The 19,507-nt window shown below is 38.8% G+C and overlaps 1 protein-coding gene across 2 annotated transcripts in view; it reads right to left on the reverse strand.

The window, feature by feature from the left end:
* The window catches only part of LOC136864958 (lachesin), a 1,585,794-nt gene that overhangs the window by 210,655 nt on the left and 1,355,632 nt on the right, over positions 1–19,507 (reverse strand). For both annotated transcript variants that reach the window (XM_067142366.2, XM_067142365.2), the window contains exon 8: positions 5,142–5,355. In XM_067142366.2, coding sequence (XP_066998467.2) covers positions 5,142–5,355 — 214 coding nt within the window. The remainder of the gene's footprint in view (positions 1–5,141; positions 5,356–19,507) is intronic.

Here is a 19,507-nt window from a genome sequence, read left to right on the forward strand (position 1 = left end):
TACCCTGTGCAGTTCCCTTCCAAACTTTCTCTTCCTGCGATACGTTAATTCCTACTTTGACTTTCTGAACCCTTGAATTTAGAAATGTTTTTACCCAACGTGTAACTCTTACGTCCAATCCTATTCCCTCCAATGTCTTTAATAATATTCCATGTTCCATTCTATCAAAGGCTTTGGAAAGATCTATGGCTATGCAATCTAACTGGCCTCCTGAATCCAATTGATCTGATATGTCCTGCTGAAATCCCACCAGTTGTGCCTCACAAGATAATTTCTTTCTAAATCCACACTGACTCCTAATGAACCAATTTTTATTATCACATATCCCTCTGATGTACTTTGATATTAAACTCTCCAGTATTTTACAAACTATACTGGTCAGGCTGATTGGTCTGTAGTTCTCTGGTTTCCTTTTTATCACCCTTTCCTTTATAAATTGGTATTATTATAGATTCCTTCCATTCCTTTGGTATTACACTATTATTTATGACATAGTCAAAGAGAAATCTTAAATAAGGCACTATGTACCACCCCATTGTCTTTATCACCTCCCCAGTAATTTGATCACTTCCTGCTGCTTTTCCTTGCTGAAGCAGTTGGTTTTCTCTGAAAATATCATCATTTGTGAACGAGAAGCTTCTTGTTTCCCCCTGTGTCTGTCCCTCTGTAACTTCCGTTTCGGTGTCCAACTCCTGACAACCATCTACTGAATCTCTAAATTCCCTTCACCCCCTTCTCCCACCATTGTAGGACTTTGGATTCCATTTCCTTTTTGATTCCTGATATATGAATACAGCTTTTTCAATTTCCCTTTGTGGTCATTACGCTCTTGAAGAATGCCATTCATATAATTCTCTTTTGCTTCCTTTTTACTCTATTCAGTTCCCTCGTTAGCTGTTTTCCACTTTCTCTACTCTCCCTACCTTCTTTGATTTTCCTGTTTACTCTTCTACATTTTCTTTTTAATTTTCTTATTTCCCTTGTATTATAAACAGAGTCTGAGGTCATTTTACCCTCCTTAACAGGTACAAATCTCTTCTCTTCTTCCCAAACGATTCCTTTGAATTTAGCCCAAAGTGTATCCACATTACTCCCTTCACTTATCCAACAACTGAATTGTGATTTAAGGTAAGTCCCAAATTCATCAACTTTAGTTTTTCTATACAATTTCTTGTCTTGTGTGACCCTCTTATTAAGCCTTTTTGGTACCAGTCCTACATCCATTATTACAGCCTTATAGTCACCTATTCCTTCAATTACCTCAGTTTTATCAACAATTTCCCATGGTTTAACCAAGAATACATCTAGTAAGTTATTGAGACGAGTCGGTTCTTGTACTACTTGTGTAAATCCTCCCCCCCCCCCCAAATTAACTTATTTGCTAGTTTCTGTTCATGGGCTTCACTTGCAGCTCCATTCCATTCAACTTCAGGCAAGTTTAGATCTCCCCCAATTATTACCGCATCATTATTATTGTTTTTATGAGTATAATCTATTATTTTCTCAAATATTTCCATGTCTCTTTCCTCTCTTCCTGGCCTGTATGTTCCTATAATGCCCACCTCCTTAATATTATCACAAATTAATTTTATCCCTAATATTTCATCCCTTTCATCGGTAAACCATTCATGTGAACAATATGTTTCCTTCACCAGGATAAACACCCCCCTCCGTTTATATCTCCTCGGTCTCTACGATAGACTGTGTACCCTTCTGGAAATACTTCTCTATTACCCACCCCTTCTCTCAACCACGATTCCACTCCTATCACCACATCAGTCTCATAAGATTCCATCAATGTACCGAATTTTAATTGTTTATTTACTACACTCTGACAGTTTACCAAGAGCAATATCAGACCCCCTTCCTCCCTAAAAATTGACTGTTGCAATTGGGTAACTTGAAATTCCTTACTTTCCTGAGTTTCAATTACTAGTTGGCTGAGCCAGCTTGAAGTACAGCTGGCTCTTTGTACTAGTTTTCCTGGTCAGTATTATAACTCAAGGGAGTTGCCTTTTTTACAGTACATATCTTATGATTAATACAATCTAGAACAATATTTGCTATCTTTTGTTTACCTGAATTGTTTAGATGAAGGCCATGCTTTGTGTAACAGTGTCTCTCGAAACTGCTGCTATCAATTACCTGTGTATTACGAAAATGTTTACAAATTTTAACCATATCTGTATTAACTTTGTCCACTTCAATGTTCACACACGAGTCTCTAATCAAATCATGCCTGTGGGGCACGTTCACTATAAAGATGTTGGTGTGAGTCAGCTTACCTAGTGTACATTTAAGTTGAGAAATAACATTCTTAGCGTCGTTGTGAGCTACGTCGTTCGTCCCGCCGATGATCACTACTGCATCACGACTTCCGGGATTTCCTGCCGCCTGCTCCGTGTTTTCCAATACCTTCTTCATAGGGGCCCCAGGATAGATGACTGCCGATGCTGCAATATCTTCGTTGACCATTTTATCCGCAATTCCCCTCGCCTGGCTATCTCCAAATATAAGAATGTTCGACACTTTCGCCGGTTCACTGTGTGGGATTTTAGGCCTAATTTTGCCGCTTCTCGTTACGGATTTTGCGCTATACGTTTGACTGCTTCCTATACGGATACCTTGCGTATCGCTTGCTTCCCTCGGGGATGAAAATCTATTTTTGGTGTTAATTACAAAGTTGTACTTATTAAACTGTACACTTTTCCTCCTAGAATCTGAAGCAACTTGACACCACGCGCTAGAATTCTCGGAGCCACCTGTGTTCTGAGTGTTTACTGGTACCGGTACTTTCGATTCCAGTAAACGTACCTTTTCCTTTAAAATCTCATTCTCCGCTTTTAATGCTTGTAAATCCTGTTGCAATAAAGGGAGAATTACAAGTACATTATCATTACCTCCATCCTCCAAGTAATGAGACGCCAGCGATTCGTTGACCGTTGTAGACCTAGGTTTGTTACCGCTATTCAAATTGCTCTCGCCCCAGCTAACACAAGTCCAAGTATCTTCATTTTTAGCAAAACCAGCACTACATATATACTCAAAATGGTACCAAATTAAACACGTTTCACACTGGATACCATTCTTCACTCGCTTCTTGTTTACACCACATTTATTCCCGATTATTTCGCAAGAGAACCGGGAGCTATCTTCACTTACATTCTTCGCTGACGCCATCTTCTCTTCGCTGACCAATGACCTCATCAAATGTTTGGAGAATCAATTGTAACATAAGAATTTAATGCAAAGGTATGGCAAGTTAAATTGCCACAATTTCATTTAGATAACTTGAAACTTTATTTACATGTGATAGTAGATCTGTGGGTGACTGCTTGCTTACAGAAGGAAAGTTTAACATGTTCCTAACGTGAGACGTTGCAATAAGTTTAGGGTTGTTGCACCTTTGACAGACTGTTTGGCATGCATGTTATGGGAAGATTCTTCATTCGTTCACGTGCTTCACCTGAAAGTGAAGATAACAAATAATGATACCTTTGTATATCATTGTTTATGGTAAACTTATCAGAAAAATGACGACAATCAGTAATGTTGTTTCCAAACGAAGCCAATTTATAACTTGAGTGGTAGTCCTCTCTTGAATGGACCAGAGTGGGTATCATTGGTTGCAGCTGAAAGGTTGCTTAGTATCAACCGTCATTCTACACTCTCTGCTATCAATGTTGTTATTTTGTCTATAACGTCATATTGCAACGATTCGAAACCATCGCGACCTTAATTATAATCTTCCGATTCATCCTCCAGTTTTAATTTATCTTTCGCATTTTCATACCTTTCTCTTACTCTGGGTAAATCATCTAGTCTTGCCTTAATTGCATTTGTACTTCATCCTGATTTAAAGTTAACTGCGAAGTTGTACACACGTGTAATACCGGATTTTGCTAGGCCTCTAGTCAAGAAGGAGTTGTTTCCCTTCGGAATTCAACGTGGGAAATAATAGGAATCAGAAACTGAGTATGTACTTATGGTAGCTGCGTAGCGAACTGCATCGAATTTAGTCTGCGTGGCACTAGGATGATGACGTAGTATATGGCTTAAGTGGCAGTTTTTTATTATAATGTCCTGATTTCTCGAAGGCTTTTGACATTTTACAAGAGTTTCATTGACGTTACAGCTAAAAGAGGCATAAAGACTAAGGCTACAGATCAATTCGAGTCAGAATTACATCAAATTGTGTCTTAGTAGATAACAATAGATTATACTGACGCGAAAAGGAAGGAAAGAGTTTCAAAACTGCTCACGGCTAGTGGATATGATAATATCGGTAGTTCGTGCTCATTGCACAATGTATTTTGATATTCTAGGAAAGAATAGAAAAAAGTTCAAGTTTTCCAATCTAAAAATGAGTCAGTTTGCAATAGGCACGTATGGGGAAGACGATTGAGGAAACCAAAATACGCATGATACAGCAGAGTGAATGGCTTCCTCACAAGCAAAGTAATGAGAGATTCGACACATATATAAAAAAAGGAGGCGAAGCAAATCACCACTAATGGATCATATTGATTCCACGACAGGCCGTAACACTTAATCTCAGAAAAGATGTCCATATTGCCGCCATGAAACAAGACTGGGCAGAAAATACACTTCGTTATGTCAGCTTTTTTGAGGCATATTACACAAAGTCATGGTTACAATGCTTTGTGCCATTTTTTATTTACGTTATATGTGATTTATTTGACTCGTGTTTAATAAGAGACCCAAACAGTTTGTCAGTAACATTACATTTCATGTTGCATTGTTGGATAACCTATTGTTAAAATGGGAATCAATGGATATACACATCGTATAATTCCACATACTTCCTCCAAATTCACCCCTAAAGCCCACTGTCCTATATGTAGGACAACATTATATTCTCAAAAGAACATTTGAATGACAGAACGCTGTTCATGTGACTCCAGTACGAAACTATGAAAGAAAAATTTCAAACTTCCCTGGGTGATTAAAGATGACAGGAAGTTGATCAAGCTGGCCGAGTGGGGTGGCCCTCTTTCACAAGACAAGAGAAATTAATAGCAAAAAGGCGAGCTACTGCGAAGATCATTCTCTGTATTTCCCCCATTAAGTTAACCCATCATGAACTAATGCAATTTCACATTTAAACTGTTGCTTCCTACCTTTGGAGACGAATACATGGATAGTATCTGCCTCGGTGTTGGAGGCACGGCATGTATAATTGCCAGAGTCACCGCGAGTGGCGTGGTTGATGATGAGACGACTATGAGTCTTGGGCCCAGGCTCAGTGCTGACCGTCACACCTCCACGAGACGTGTCATAGTTTATCATGTTCTCATTGTGGTACCAGAATACATACTGAGGAGGAGACGGACTCTGAAACACACGACAAGATTATTTTGTACTTCACATAATTTTGTTAAAGAAAGCTGCTGTAACTTCAAATCATCATATACTTACAGTAGGGCTTTGACAATTTAGTTATATCTGTATACATAAGGTTTGGTCAAATGAAAAGGAGAAGAGCTGTCCACAAGGACAACGTAAAATATTCCCAAAGCTATACGAAAATAGCAATTGGATCACTGAGAGTCAGAAACAATGAAGCGTGATGGACTGACAAATTACTTATTCACATCATCAGTCCCGAAATTGAAGCATGAAGTAAAATCGTAGGATTGCGATAAATTCCTACGAATGGGCAATCATTTTCAGTATGGTAATTTACGGAGAATTGGTCATGAAAGATTAAAGAGAAGGGAACCTACTCACAGTCATTCAATCAATCACTTCTTATCTGCATTTAGAGCAGTCAAACAGGTGGCAGATTCCCTATCTGTTGTTTTCCGAGATTTTTCTTAAATGATTGCAAAGAAATAAGAAATTTATTGAACATCTCCCTTGGTAAGTTATTCCAATCCCTAACTCCCCTTCCTATAAACGAATATTTGTTCCAATTTGTCCTCTTGAATTCCAACTTTACCTTCATATTGTGATCTTTCCTACTTTTAAAGACACCACACCAAATTATTCTTCTACTGATGACCTCCCACGCAATCTCTCCACTGACAGCTCGGAATACATCACTTAGCCGAGCAGCTCGTCCCATTTCTCCCAAGTATTACCAGACCAAACTTTGCAACGTTTTTGTAACGCAAGTCTTGTGTCGGAAATAGCCCAGAACAAATCGAGCTGCTTTTCTTTGGACTTTTTCCAGTTCTTAAATCAAGTAATCCTGGTGAGGTCCCAAACACTGACAACATACTCTAGTTGGGGTCTTAAGAAAGTCTTATATGCCCTCTCCTTTACTTCCTTACTACAACCCCTGAATACTCTTATAACCATGTGCAGACATCTGTACGCATTACTTACAATCATACTCTTATGATTACCAATCAAGATATTTCCTTACTTTAAGACCTAGTTATTTACAATGAACCCCAAAAAGAACTTTCACCCCATCAACGCAGTAATTAAACCTGACAGGACTGTTCCTATTTGCGAAACTCACAACCTGACTTTTAACCCCGTTTATCATCATACCATTGCCTACTACCCATCTCACAATATTATCGAGGTCATTTTGTAGATGCTCACAATCTTGCAACTTATTTATTACTCTGTACAAAATTACATCATCTGCAAGAAGCCTTATCCCTGACTCAACTTCTTTACACATATCATTGATATATAAGAAAAAAAAGAGTTCCAATAATACTGTCTTGAGGAATTGCCTTCTTATTTATTGCAGGGACAGATAAAGCTCCACCTTCTCCAATTCTAAGAGTTATATTTTCTAGAAACAGAGCCACCCATTCAGTCACTCTTTTGTCAAGTCCAATTGCACTCATTTTTTCCAGTAGTCTCCTATGATTTACCCTATCAAATTCTTTAGGTCAAGGCTAGAAAACAACAGATAGGGAATCTGCCACCTGGGCGACTGCACAAAATGCAGATCAGTAGTGATTGATTAATTGTAGTTCATTTGAGCCCCTGAATCTGCTACATCTTGCTGGAAACCTACAAGTTGAGCTTCAGTGGAATAATCTTTCCTAAACATAAACTGCCTTCTATCAAACCAGTTTTAATTTCGCAAAACGTATATTATATAATCAGGAAGAATGCATTCACACAGCAGTAAATGTCAAACTCACTGGGCGGGAATTTTCAGCTTTATGTCCATCACCCTTTCCTTCATACACAGGGGCTACTATAGCAACTCTCCATTCTTTTGGTATACTTCCTTCATGCAAACAATAATCAAAATAAGTACTTCATATATGGTACAGTGTCCCAACCCTTAGCAATTCCAGCTGCATTTCTAGTTTTCAACTTTTGTATCTTTTGCAAACCTACTGCGTTCACCTGCTGGCTATAAAGGATCTTCATCCGGTCGCTAAGTATCACTGGGCACACTCTGGAATTTCAATGAAATGTTCACAAGGTCCCACTGATTTTGGATGCCGTAGACCTCGGACAAGTTGGTTAAATATTCCACAGGTATCGATTTCGGAGCCCTCTTCTGAGGTTGTATAGTGACGAGTGGAAACAATAATCCGCTACATACTGCCGCTGCTCTAATTATGAGATTTTCGGTTCATGGCATTATCATTAGAATTCCGTCCTCATTTGCACCCAGTAGTATCAGGCCGGATCCAATCCCAGAATGGTCTTTAGTGCTGCATTCGAGTACGTGAGAATTATCACCTTAGTTATCATGTTCCTGCAATATACCGTCACTTACTCCAGCTACGTCTATTCATCGCCACTTCCTGACATGATCAGCGGGGAACATGAAAGTCCTAACTACTTTAAATCAAAGGCAGGAATAATATTGAGTTAAATTGTAACGAGCGTCTAAAGGATGAAAATTAAAAAAGTAAAAGTTTCAACCTATCAGATAATTAACCTATTAACAATTTAATGAACACAGCTTCATGGCTTCCTCACCTTATCTCTATTTACTGACCGAGGGTCTGTACCAATATAAATAGTCCGTTACTGGAGATTTTAAATTTTCGATCTAACTCATTCCTGGTTGCCAGAGTTTCGCTGTATGCATCCAAACCTGTTGATTCAAAAGAAGAAAGAAGAATTTGTGAACTACGGAAAAGTTAAAGATTACTCGTATTAAATTCTGGGTGTAAGGATCATTTCTAAAGTTAATAGGCAACTTTGGAGTGTACAGACAGGGAAAGGGTAGCGCTGACACAGATTAAGAATTATTTGATAAGATAATCAGCTATGTGGGAAACGACATGGAAAGGAATGTAATTGTAGCGGGAGATTTCAATTTACCAAACGTCAGTTGGGAAGGAAATGCAAACGACAGGAAGTATGTACAACAAATAGCAAATAAGTTAATATGGGAAGGACAGCTGACTCAGAAACTGATGGAACCAACCAGATGGAGAAGTATCCAGCATGTGGTGCTGGTAAAACCAGATGAGCTCTATAGAGAAGCCGAATTAATAGATGGTATTAATGATGATGAAGCTGTTTTTGTCGTAGTTAAAAATAAATTTGATAGAAAGGATGGTCTTAAAAGTAGGGCCATTAGGCAGTACCACATGGCTGAAGAAGCAGGCATGAGGCAGTTTCTAAAAAGGAATTATGATCGGTGGAAAACACTAAATAAATATGTAAACAGACTCTGGGATGGTTTTAAAGCAATTGTTGAGGGATGTGAAAACAGGTTTGTACCTTTAAAGGTGGTAAGGAATGGTAAAGACCCACCTTATTATAATAGATAAGTAAAGAGACTAAGAATGAGGTGCAGACTGGAAAGAAATAGAGTTAGAAATGGCTGTGGAAGTAAGGAGAAATTGAAGAAATTTACTACTAAATTGAATCTAGCGAAGAAGGCAGCTAAGGATAACATGATGGCAAGCATAATAATTGGCAGCCATACAAATATCAGTGACAAATGGAATGGTATGTATAGGTATTTTAAGGCAGAAGCAGGTTCCAAGAAGGACATTCAAGGAATAATTAATGAACAACGGGAAGTGTGTATGTGAGGATCTTCAAAAGGCAGAAGTATTCAGTCAGCAGTATGTAAAGATTATTGGTTACAAGGATAATGTCCAGATAGAGGAGAAGGCTAATGATAAAGAAGTATTAAAATTTACATTTACACTAAGATACAAAAGTTGAAAACTAGAAATGCGGCTGGAATTGATAAGATTTCTGTGGATATACCAAAGATAATGGGCTGGGATATAGTACCATATCTGAAGTACTTATTTGACTGTTGTTTGAATGGAGAGTAGCCCCTGTGTATAAAGGAAGGGGCGATAGACATAAAGCTGAAAATTACAGGCCAACAAATTTGACATGTGTTGTATGTAAGATTTGGGAAGGCATTCTTTTCGATTATAATGAACATGTTTGCGATTTTAATAACTGGATCTATAGAAGACAGTTCGGTTTTAGGGAAGGTTATTCCACTGAAGCTCAACTTGTAGGATTCCGGCAAGATATAACAGATATCTTGGATTCAGGAGGTCGAATGGACTGCAATTAATCAATCACTACTGACCTGCATTTAGGACATTCACCCAGGTGGCATATTCTCTATCTGTTGTTTCCCTAACCTTGACCTGTCTAAAGCATTTGATGGGGTGGATCATGGGGGACTCTTGGCAAAAATGAGTGCAATTGGACTAGACAAAAGTGTAACTGAATTGGTTGCTATATTTCTAGAAAATAGATCTAAGAGAATTAGAGTAGGCGAAGCTTTATCTGACCCTGTAATATTTAAGAATTTAAGAGGAGAATTCCTCAAGGCAGTATTATTGGACCTTTACGTTTTCTTACATATATAAATGATATGAGTAAGGAGTGGAAACAGAGATAAGGCTTTTCGCAGATGATGTTATTCTGTACAGAGTAATAAATCAGTTATAAGATTGTTAGCAAATGCAAAATGACCTCGATAATGTTGTAAGATGGACAGCAGGCAATGGTATGCTGATAAACGGTGTTAAAAGTCAGGTTGTGAGATTCACAAATAGGAAAAGTTCAGTCAGTTTTAACTACTGCGTTGATGGGGTGGAAGTTCCTTTTGGGGATCCTGGTAAGTATCTAGGTGTTAATATTTGAGAAATCTTCATTGGGGTAATCACATATGAGCCGTATCCTGCCGGCCCATAATAATAATTAGAGTATTATTTGACCCAATATGTAAAATTTATTCATAAAAGTTACAGTCTAACATGTTAAAGCGTCGTATCCCAAGATAGTTGATAATGGATGTTGAGCAAGACAGTGAGTCGCTGGATATTGCTTCATATTTCCGTATGACCGTGAGAAAGGGTGGCGTAACCAAGCGCTGGCAAGGATCGACACGTGTACTAGATGCTGACCAAGCAATATATTTCAGCCAATGGGAATTCAGTATTTGGAAAATATGGAGGCCACACCGCGCCAAATCTTAATTCCAGAATGACCAACGTGCTCAGTTGTTAAAGTCAGTTTCTGTCGGTAATCGGTTTTCTACAGTTTCAGAAGTCAGATATATTTGGAAATGTAATATAAAAATTGGTGGAAGCGATTTGCTAGTGTTGGAGCCGTGTTCTATAAATATATCACAATACATATTGTGTCATCATATACGACGAATTTTCTGCTTGGTGGTTGGTTCAGACACCCGGGAACCCCAGTATTGAAATGGCGTCACTGAAGCCTCATCAGTAACCCAAGCTCTGGAGAGCGTCACTCTGTGTTAAATGCTTGGATAGTGCGGAAGCACAAACTCTGAATTGGTGATCAGCATTAACGTAGCGATATTGCAGTAACAGTAACTGGTTTTAAATGATATTTTAAATTTTGCAGTTGGAAGATTTTGCTGTTCTTGAGTAAATGGAATAGTATATTTTGGCAGAGTTACTTTCAATATATAAAGACGGTGCTTAGTGACCGATGTGTAGCAAGTGTAGTGGAGATGTGCTATTGTTTCACTACTTCGAGACGGGCGCGTTTCGCGAGGAACATTCGTAGCGAACCGTGTGCTGCTTTTCAAACTGTATTCTCACCATTTAAGTGAAGCGTGTATTATATATGTATCAGTGTGTTTAGCTGATCTTGTAAAGAGAAAGGCTATTTCGGCTCGTAGCATTAAGCAGCGAAGATATTGTCAACCATAGTCTTCTGTGTACCAGTGGATTATTTTCCAGCAAGATGATGGCGATGCATGCAGAAGAAGGAAGTGCATTCCCACATGTTAATGCTGTGATTAACATGGAGTAAATCCCTCAATCAGCGGGGATGTAAGCTACTATCCTGGTATCTCGAGAGTCGTCGGATGGAATTCAGTTAAGATGCATGTGTTATTTATGGCATGATATGTAAATTATTTTAAGGTACTAGGGCAGTGTAGATAGAATTTTTAACTTCATGTAAAGTAAGCCTGACGGCATGTGTTTGTTTTAGTTTGTTACTAGGATAGATTCGGATACGAGAATAATGCATGTTTATTTTATTTTCATTTTGCTTTATGATTAGATGATTGGGAAAATGAGGGATTGATAGGATTAGTTGTTGTTTATTTACGTAAGTTACATAGTATAGGATATTCCGAGTTTTCCTTATTCATATGCTAGAAGGGCTAGATTGACAGGTTCATCTTTATACAACGTTCAATACGTATTAGTTCATTTCATTTCGGTTATTCAGAGAGACAGGTATAGATATTCTGCATGACGCATGGTTTTACGGAAGCTGACTGAAGGAGCTGCAGAAAGTCGTTGTTAAAATAAGATCTTTGAGTAAGTTGGATTCTGTTTGCCTGATGGTCTGTAAAGGACACGAACTGAGTCTCATAATGTGGAAGGCCAATGGGATTTTTGAGAAATAATGAGATAGAGATTGCATGCAGAATTATAATGTATTGATGCAGGCTGATTGTATGCCTGACAAGAAAAAGAATATTGTGCAGATGTGTGTGCCTGCTAAGTGTCTTCTGAGTGTATATTGTGATCAGAATGGACAGTATTAATTCCAGACAATTGAGTTAGATGATATTCAATGGTAAAAGCATGCTAAGAAGGAATGAATATACGTGAGTTTCCGTGTAGCCGGCGAGAGGCGTTATCTCATGGCAGGCTGATTTCTGGCCTGTGTTTATCTGTAGGTGTGAATGAGACGATACTTCCTTGTGACAGCCTCGGGAGACAGAATCCAAACTTTAGCATAGTGTTGAGCTCAACATTTCTTTTCAGCTCGTAATCTACCCGGAAGTATATGACGGATGACCGCGCTGTTGAGCGCCCAAATGCAGCAGAAGGAGGCAATGTTGCCCATTGCTTTCTTCATGATATCAAGGGTTATTTATATGTTTTACCTTATAGGATGATGTTTTACATTGTTATTTGTGATTGTATACCTTGTCTCGTTGTTTTAAAAGGGAACAGCCCGAGTGCTGAAGTCTTGATGGTTTGTCTAGTTCTGTCTAGATCTTTTGCAGTGAACCGTGATTCACATTAGAATCTGTGTAGCATTTAAGACTTTACTCGATATCCGATGTATATAGATGTGTTTAGTTTGATTATTTAAATTGTTGTAAATATAGTATAGGATATGCCCCTAGTATTTTGCATAACTTACATAGCGTCCATTGCGTCTTAATTATTTTTCTTTTCGTCGTAACATTTCTTTATAATGTAACTTTTATTTAACGGTAGTATTTCGGCGACTCTCGTTTTAACTTAAATTTGGAAACCGTATCGTTGTGATGCGATAGTGTGTAACTCCATACGAAAATACCACATGTCAGTATTTGCGTACACTTGTACACAACATAAACAGTGGACTATAAGAAGAAGCTCAGTTATGATGTATATAAGTGTTCCTTGTTGAACTTGATTTTTAATTTCAAATTTTGTATTATCATTCAAGTAACGTTTTAATTTCCATTTATTTTCTACATTTTGAATTCATTTGACATATTATTTTTCTTGATTTAATGGTTTTCTCGTAATATGATCGGGGATATTTATCAATAAATCCATCTTACCCCCTATGATTGTTTCTCATTCATGTTATACCTCCATTTCCTGTCATTGATTGATATTTTAGAGTAGGACTTCGACTTTTTATCCTGACCCAACCGACAACCAACCCACACTCTGCCCAACCCTGAGTTAGTCGGATGTTCATACAGGAATGGAGGCATCGTCCCACAGGGTATTTACCTTTGGGTACCGTACACATAGATGGGATTGTAAGTAAAGGGTACATATCTCTGCATGAGGTTATGAAGGTGTTTAGTGGCTGTAGTGAGGATGTATAGGAGAGGGCATGTAAGTCTCTGGTAAGACCCCAACTAGAGTATGGTTCCAGTGCATGGGACCCTCACGAGGATTACCTGATTCAAGAACTGGGCACAATCGAAAGAAAAGCAGCTCGATTTGTTCTGGGTCATTTCCGACAAAAGAGTAGGGTTACAAAAATGTTCCAAAGTTTGAGCTGGAAAGAATTGGGAGAAAGAAGACGAGCTGCTCAACTAGGTGGTATGGAATGACATTAGTAGACGAATAAGTTTGAATGGAGTCTTTAAAAAGTAGGAAAGATCACAACACGAAGACAAAGTTGGAATTCAAGAAGACAAACTGGGGCAAATATTCATTTATAGGAAAGGGAGTTAGGGATTGGAATAACTTACGAAGGGAGATATTCAATAAAATTTCAATTGCTTTGAAATCATTTAAGAAAAGTCCAGGAAAACAACAGATAGGGAATCTGCCACCTGGGCGACCGCCCTAAATGCAGATCAGTATTGATTTTTTTATTTATTATTATTAGTAAAATAAAAACCTGAGCGTCTTAAATTTCTACTTCTATATGTAACTTGATACATTCTTTTCAAGCGATCTGCAGATTTTTGCCAAAGTTAAGCTCATCAGCGCATGTTAGCGTACAGTTCTTAACATAACACTGCCAAATACAAGGCAGTTGATTAAAGATCATTACATTACGACTGCACCTGTTGTGTGATAAATTGAAAACATGAAAATATTTATCACTGAGAATGATCAAAGACATATCCAACACACAGACTATGTTCCAAGAAAAAATAGGAAATATTTAAAATAGATGAAGTTCATCTTAAATGAAGAATATCACCTACTTTCTCGTTAAGTTCATTGTTATCATCAATACTGTTGTCTTCTATGATATGGTCGGAAAGGAAATGTGTTAACGTTCTACAACATTAACGAAAACACAACACAATCTCAACAACGTATGAGTTTGCGTAAGTGAAGCACTAACCCGTGCATTGGGGAACTACTTCTGTTAAACTATCAGTTATTTGGTTCGCCTGTTTCATCGATGTCGTGCCCTTGGTTGGATGCGGTAATTTGCCTTTGAAATAATTAATAGTGGCGCGTATGCGCAGGAAGGTCCTTCTTGCTACAGCACACTTGGCCTGTGTCTTTGATCCAACGTATCTGTGTGTCCTTAGGGACGCGTGTGTTGCTAGGCGAAATGCATTTGATTCAATGTCCTGATTCTCCAGGGTGCACTTATTTAGTCTATATTTCCTTTTTAAATATGTGAATCAGAAGTTTATGATGCGGCGTTTCTGAAATGTTTAAAATCGTCTGTGTGCAGTGGTGGTGAGAGTGCTGTCATAATATTTGGATTATTTTCTTTTACCTCTAGTGTCTTAATGCTTGGCTTTCACATATTATTTACTAAAATTCCTGAGCCCAAGGTAAGTTGAACGTGTTCCTTGATCTTGTATCTTACTTATTTGTGTCTATTTTGCTTTTGGTGTTCCTTGTGCCAGTATACCTTACGTATATTATCTCCATTTTAATAGGCAATCCACACTCATTAAATCGCAATATTGAATCTCAAGAATACACACTTATCATTCTCTAACATCAAATACTAGTATTTAAGTTGTACAACATACTGGAAATATTCATGCACTTTTGGTGAACTACTCAATGTTACGTGAAGTTTCATGTGTTTGTTACCATTCTCCAAGATTATATCGGAATAAGTATCCGAGTGGAATCGGTAATTCGCACATACGGTGACGTAGGTGTACTTCACTAACATCATAACCAACCACTAACATACCACAACATACAAGAAGAGCCCTATTCAAGATAACCTATCCACAAAAACTATCATTATTTACAAGCACAAAAAACAAATCATCTAAAAGAACATCGATCACCTCCAACCAACCAATCATTGTGCTCAAATACATGTGATAAAACGACGACTTCACTGTCGCTGCTGAAATTCCGACTAACCTTTACAAGATGTGATCACAAAAATCCATGAAGTGAATCCGTATTGCCGTGGTGATCCAATAAACACAATCAACCTGTGTGTGGTTTTGTCGCAAGTGGTCAGTTCAAACAGCCATCTATCACTTATAACAACGTACCAGCAGGCAAGGCACTCTCAAGCCATCAACGTGAATATGTTAAAGGCAAAAAACATTAATGCCATTTCTTGTGAATTCAAATGGAAACGGACCTAAGAAGTCACTCAACACCCAATAAGCTTCAATTTGATGCATTAGAAAACCCAACTAATTAATTTCTGGACAAACAATTTTACAGCTGATTGCCCAAGCGTAATTCTCAGCGCCACCGTCAACTAAGACAAATCCGAAGAACAGTGGATAAACGTTCACGTCTCTCAAACACAATGACATATTTCTTCCTCAGATTCTCTCAAATCATGAACATGTATGTTAACATTTTGTAAACTTCTCAATGATCGAGAGTTTGGTGATAATATGAACAAGTATTAAAAATTAATAATTGTATTATTATTCAACCATCACCGTATCAACTTAATGCAATACTTCTATACTTATGTAATCTGCCGAAGTGTTGTCCGTTGTTTTCAAACACCGTTTCCGGACACTTGTCATGGAAAGCCTAGTCGAGAATTCCAATGGCCGTTGCATACTGTTCCGCGGAGAAGCGAGGGGAGCGTTTCGGATCCTTCGTTCTACCTTTTGGAGAGGGGGGAAAATGGGAAGTGGTTATCCCCTACTTCATGCTATAATGTAATACAAGTTAATGATATGGAATCGAGTTGGAGATAATCTTGTAAAGTGCTATTTTAATGATAAATCTTAATGTAAAGGTCGTTAAGCGCTGATTCACGTGCCCGAGGTAGAAATTGGGACATTTTATATAATTTGTTTTCATCTCTGTCGGCTTGGCTATCTTTTCTTTGTAAATTTCGATTCATTCCTTTAAAATTCAAAGATTTTGCTTTTTCTATGAACTCTGTTCCATGTGAAATGGAGGGGATGTAGGGACGCTAATTGTGGACCATAATTCTGTACATTCAATACGCGTATATTTTCCAGGTTCACACACGAATATTTTAAGGTATGGTTAACTCTGTTCCGTGTGAAGTGGACCATTTTCCAGGTTCACACACGAACATGGTGGTACAGCATGACACAGCGACTTTCCTCGCTATCCGTAAGAAATTACGTCATTTGATTTTTGGTCAGATCAATTTTCCGCTTCAATGACGATGCAACATTGCGTCAGGACTTGCTTTTCCCTCCTCTACAGAATTTCATATTGGAAATATACATTAAATATTAAAAGATTTCCGCCAACCTGATTTTAATACTTAAATAACTTAGTAATGTCCGAAGCGTTACCTGCACTAAGCTGTGTCTCATGACCATCACCTCATCATGGTGCATCTCCTTGACATTCAACATTTTTGGGATGTAAATCCACAGTCCGACTCATTGGATGAATGGTCATCGTTGAGGCTGTCGTTTTAAGAGGGCCCCGGGTTCGATTCCCGCCTGGGTCTGGAATTTTCATCACCCATGATAAATTCTTCTGGCCCGGGAATGGGTATTTGTGTTTGTCCCAAAACATTCCTCTTCATATTCAGACAAAGCACTAAATTACCAACCACCACACAAACACGCACTAGTGATTACATCCTTCTATGCAGGGTTGGCGTCAGGAAAGGGAATCCGGCCGTAAAACAGGGTCAAGTCCACGCGTGCGACACATTTCGCACCCGCAACCCCACATATATGGGAAAATCTGAAGAAGAACAATTCACTTATTTCCATACCTTTCTTCTGTTTAAATTTGTGCTTTAAATATACCACAAACTAATAAATATTCAATAAAATAGTCCTCGAAATGTGTCCGAACTAACAGGATGTCATGAAGATCCTGACAAGTTGATTGTAGTTTTGGTATTTGTCAATCGCCCTGAGACACTGATGTGCTCACGTAATCCCAGTACCAAAATTGAAATCCCTTTCGCTTCATGCTAACGAAGTCTACAAGATGGCGCGCTGTATGCCAATATACCTCGCTGACGGCTAGGGACCCACACAGCCCAGACTCCTACGCTCCATGACGACCTTCCATGCTGGTTTAATATCCCTAGCGAAGTTTCTCAAGGATCTATCCAACGTAGTCGTCCGCAATCTTCTCCGTCTTCACGGGGTGCAAGCAGAGCCCTCCGTTGCCACAATTATCCAACGATGGATGTCCCTTGTAACTGCTCAATTCTAAACCTCCCGACAGTAGCTAAACGATACGCAGTCTTCTGGATATGTAGGTTACCTGCATTGCGGTTTTCCCGTCTTTGCCAGTGTTCAACTGCGTAATTATAATCATGTAGACGTTGCATCCACCGAGCAATTGTTCCCACAGATTTTTAAAACTATAACGCCTCCTCGAGAAGCCCATGCAGTTGTATAGTCACCGCCACCCTGCGACGGGCTAGAATCACTTTATTTTTGGGTAGCGTCACCCTCACTAACTTGGAAAAAGTTCAGATCATAACTATTTGATGACTTACGGAAAGCAAATTCCATCGCCACTCACTGGCCGTTCCATTAGTCAGGTGTGCGTTGAATCGAGGATACCTGCCAAGAAGTCCACGTTCCAGCTTCACGCCTAGTAACGCTTGTTCAGGTCAGGAAGCCATACGGGGTACATACATTCTGCTGGGCTTTTTGTCACCGTAGTGTTCTGGTGCCACCCTTCCGCAGTCAGGCTGTTGTAGTAACTATGTTCACCGTGAAACGAGTGGATGGTAATGAGGTTCTGGTTTATGTCCTGATGATCACGCAATGTACATTCGGCTCGTTGATGACTAGAGAATTCCGCCCTGATGCCTTGTGCCATCGCCGATAACATCCATGTTGTTTCCTTCTCAGGGGTATTGATCCGCACTGAACAACAGTTGATGGCAATTCTCTTGGACAATTGAGTCTCATGCTGAACCCTCTTCTTCAGTCGACGGCAATACTTGTCTGCCAGAATTTCGCGTAGTTAAGACTAGCGAAGGAAGGGTCGTCATTCGCACTTTAAATAGAACAGCGGAAGGTTCCCAGATCTCGGCATTATACCGGATCGGGAAAAGCTTTACATAGCATTAAAATATATTCGAGTGTTAAGCTTGTATTTGCATCGTAATACGGGAAATTCTCGTAATGCCAGGCATCGTCGCTGCTTCCTCCAATCGGACTACATTTTATGCTATTCAGTAGTGTCACGAGTTCAATGGGATGGTCTACAATTAGGCTCTACCTGACAGCAATACGTCAGACTTGTGGTTCCATGCAGTAAAGACAAATACGATGACAGTGTAACAAAGTCGACAAACTTGACCATATCGGTCCTTAATTGGTCCATATTGACTATTAATAACAATAATGTACAACGGGTGATTGTTTCGTCCGCCCTATCAATATTTGAATAATTTATACGTACATGTTTCGGGAGCCTTAACTCCCTTCGTCAGCGTATTTACACCAAAATCTACCTTACCCAAGTCTCAAGATACAACATCTCATCTCATTAACGTTAAGCACTTTCCTGTATAACCTCAACACTAGGCACTATATGTACGTTTTGCTGTTTTTGTATAATAATGCCTGTTGTAACTCAACACGTATGACATGGAACATATTTTAAAAGCACTCTTGAATTGTTCACTCATTCAACTTCAAAGGATGTCAACTTCAAAGGATGTCAAATTTGGACGTTAAGATGGTAGATTTCTAGTGGCAGCAACAATACAAGCAGTGACTAGGTACATTTTATCAGTGAATCCATCCAGGTTGATGATACACAGTGTAAGAGTGTAAGGATAGGAGGAATGAGTGAACAATTCAAGAGTGCTTTTAAAATATGTTCCATGTCATACGTGTTGAGTTACAACAGGCATTATTATACAAAAACAGCAAAACGTACATATAGTGCCTAGTGTTGAGGTTATACAGGAAAGTGCTTAACGTTAATGAGATGAGATGTTGTATCTTGAGACTTGGGTAAGGTAGATTTTGGTGTAAATACCCTGACGAAGGAAGTTAAGGCTCCCGAAACATGTACGTATACATTTTCAAATACTAATAATATATTGACAGGGTGCACCAAACAATCACTCGTTGTACATTATTGTTGTTCCTAGTAACAAGTCCCGACATACCGGTTTACATTTTATGGAGTAATTCTAATTGACACTTTCATTGATACCGGAGTGGCATTGCATT

This window comes from Anabrus simplex, chromosome 2, assembly GCF_040414725.1.
Source record: "Anabrus simplex isolate iqAnaSimp1 chromosome 2, ASM4041472v1, whole genome shotgun sequence".
Lineage (NCBI taxonomy): Eukaryota > Metazoa > Arthropoda > Insecta > Orthoptera > Tettigoniidae > Anabrus > Anabrus simplex.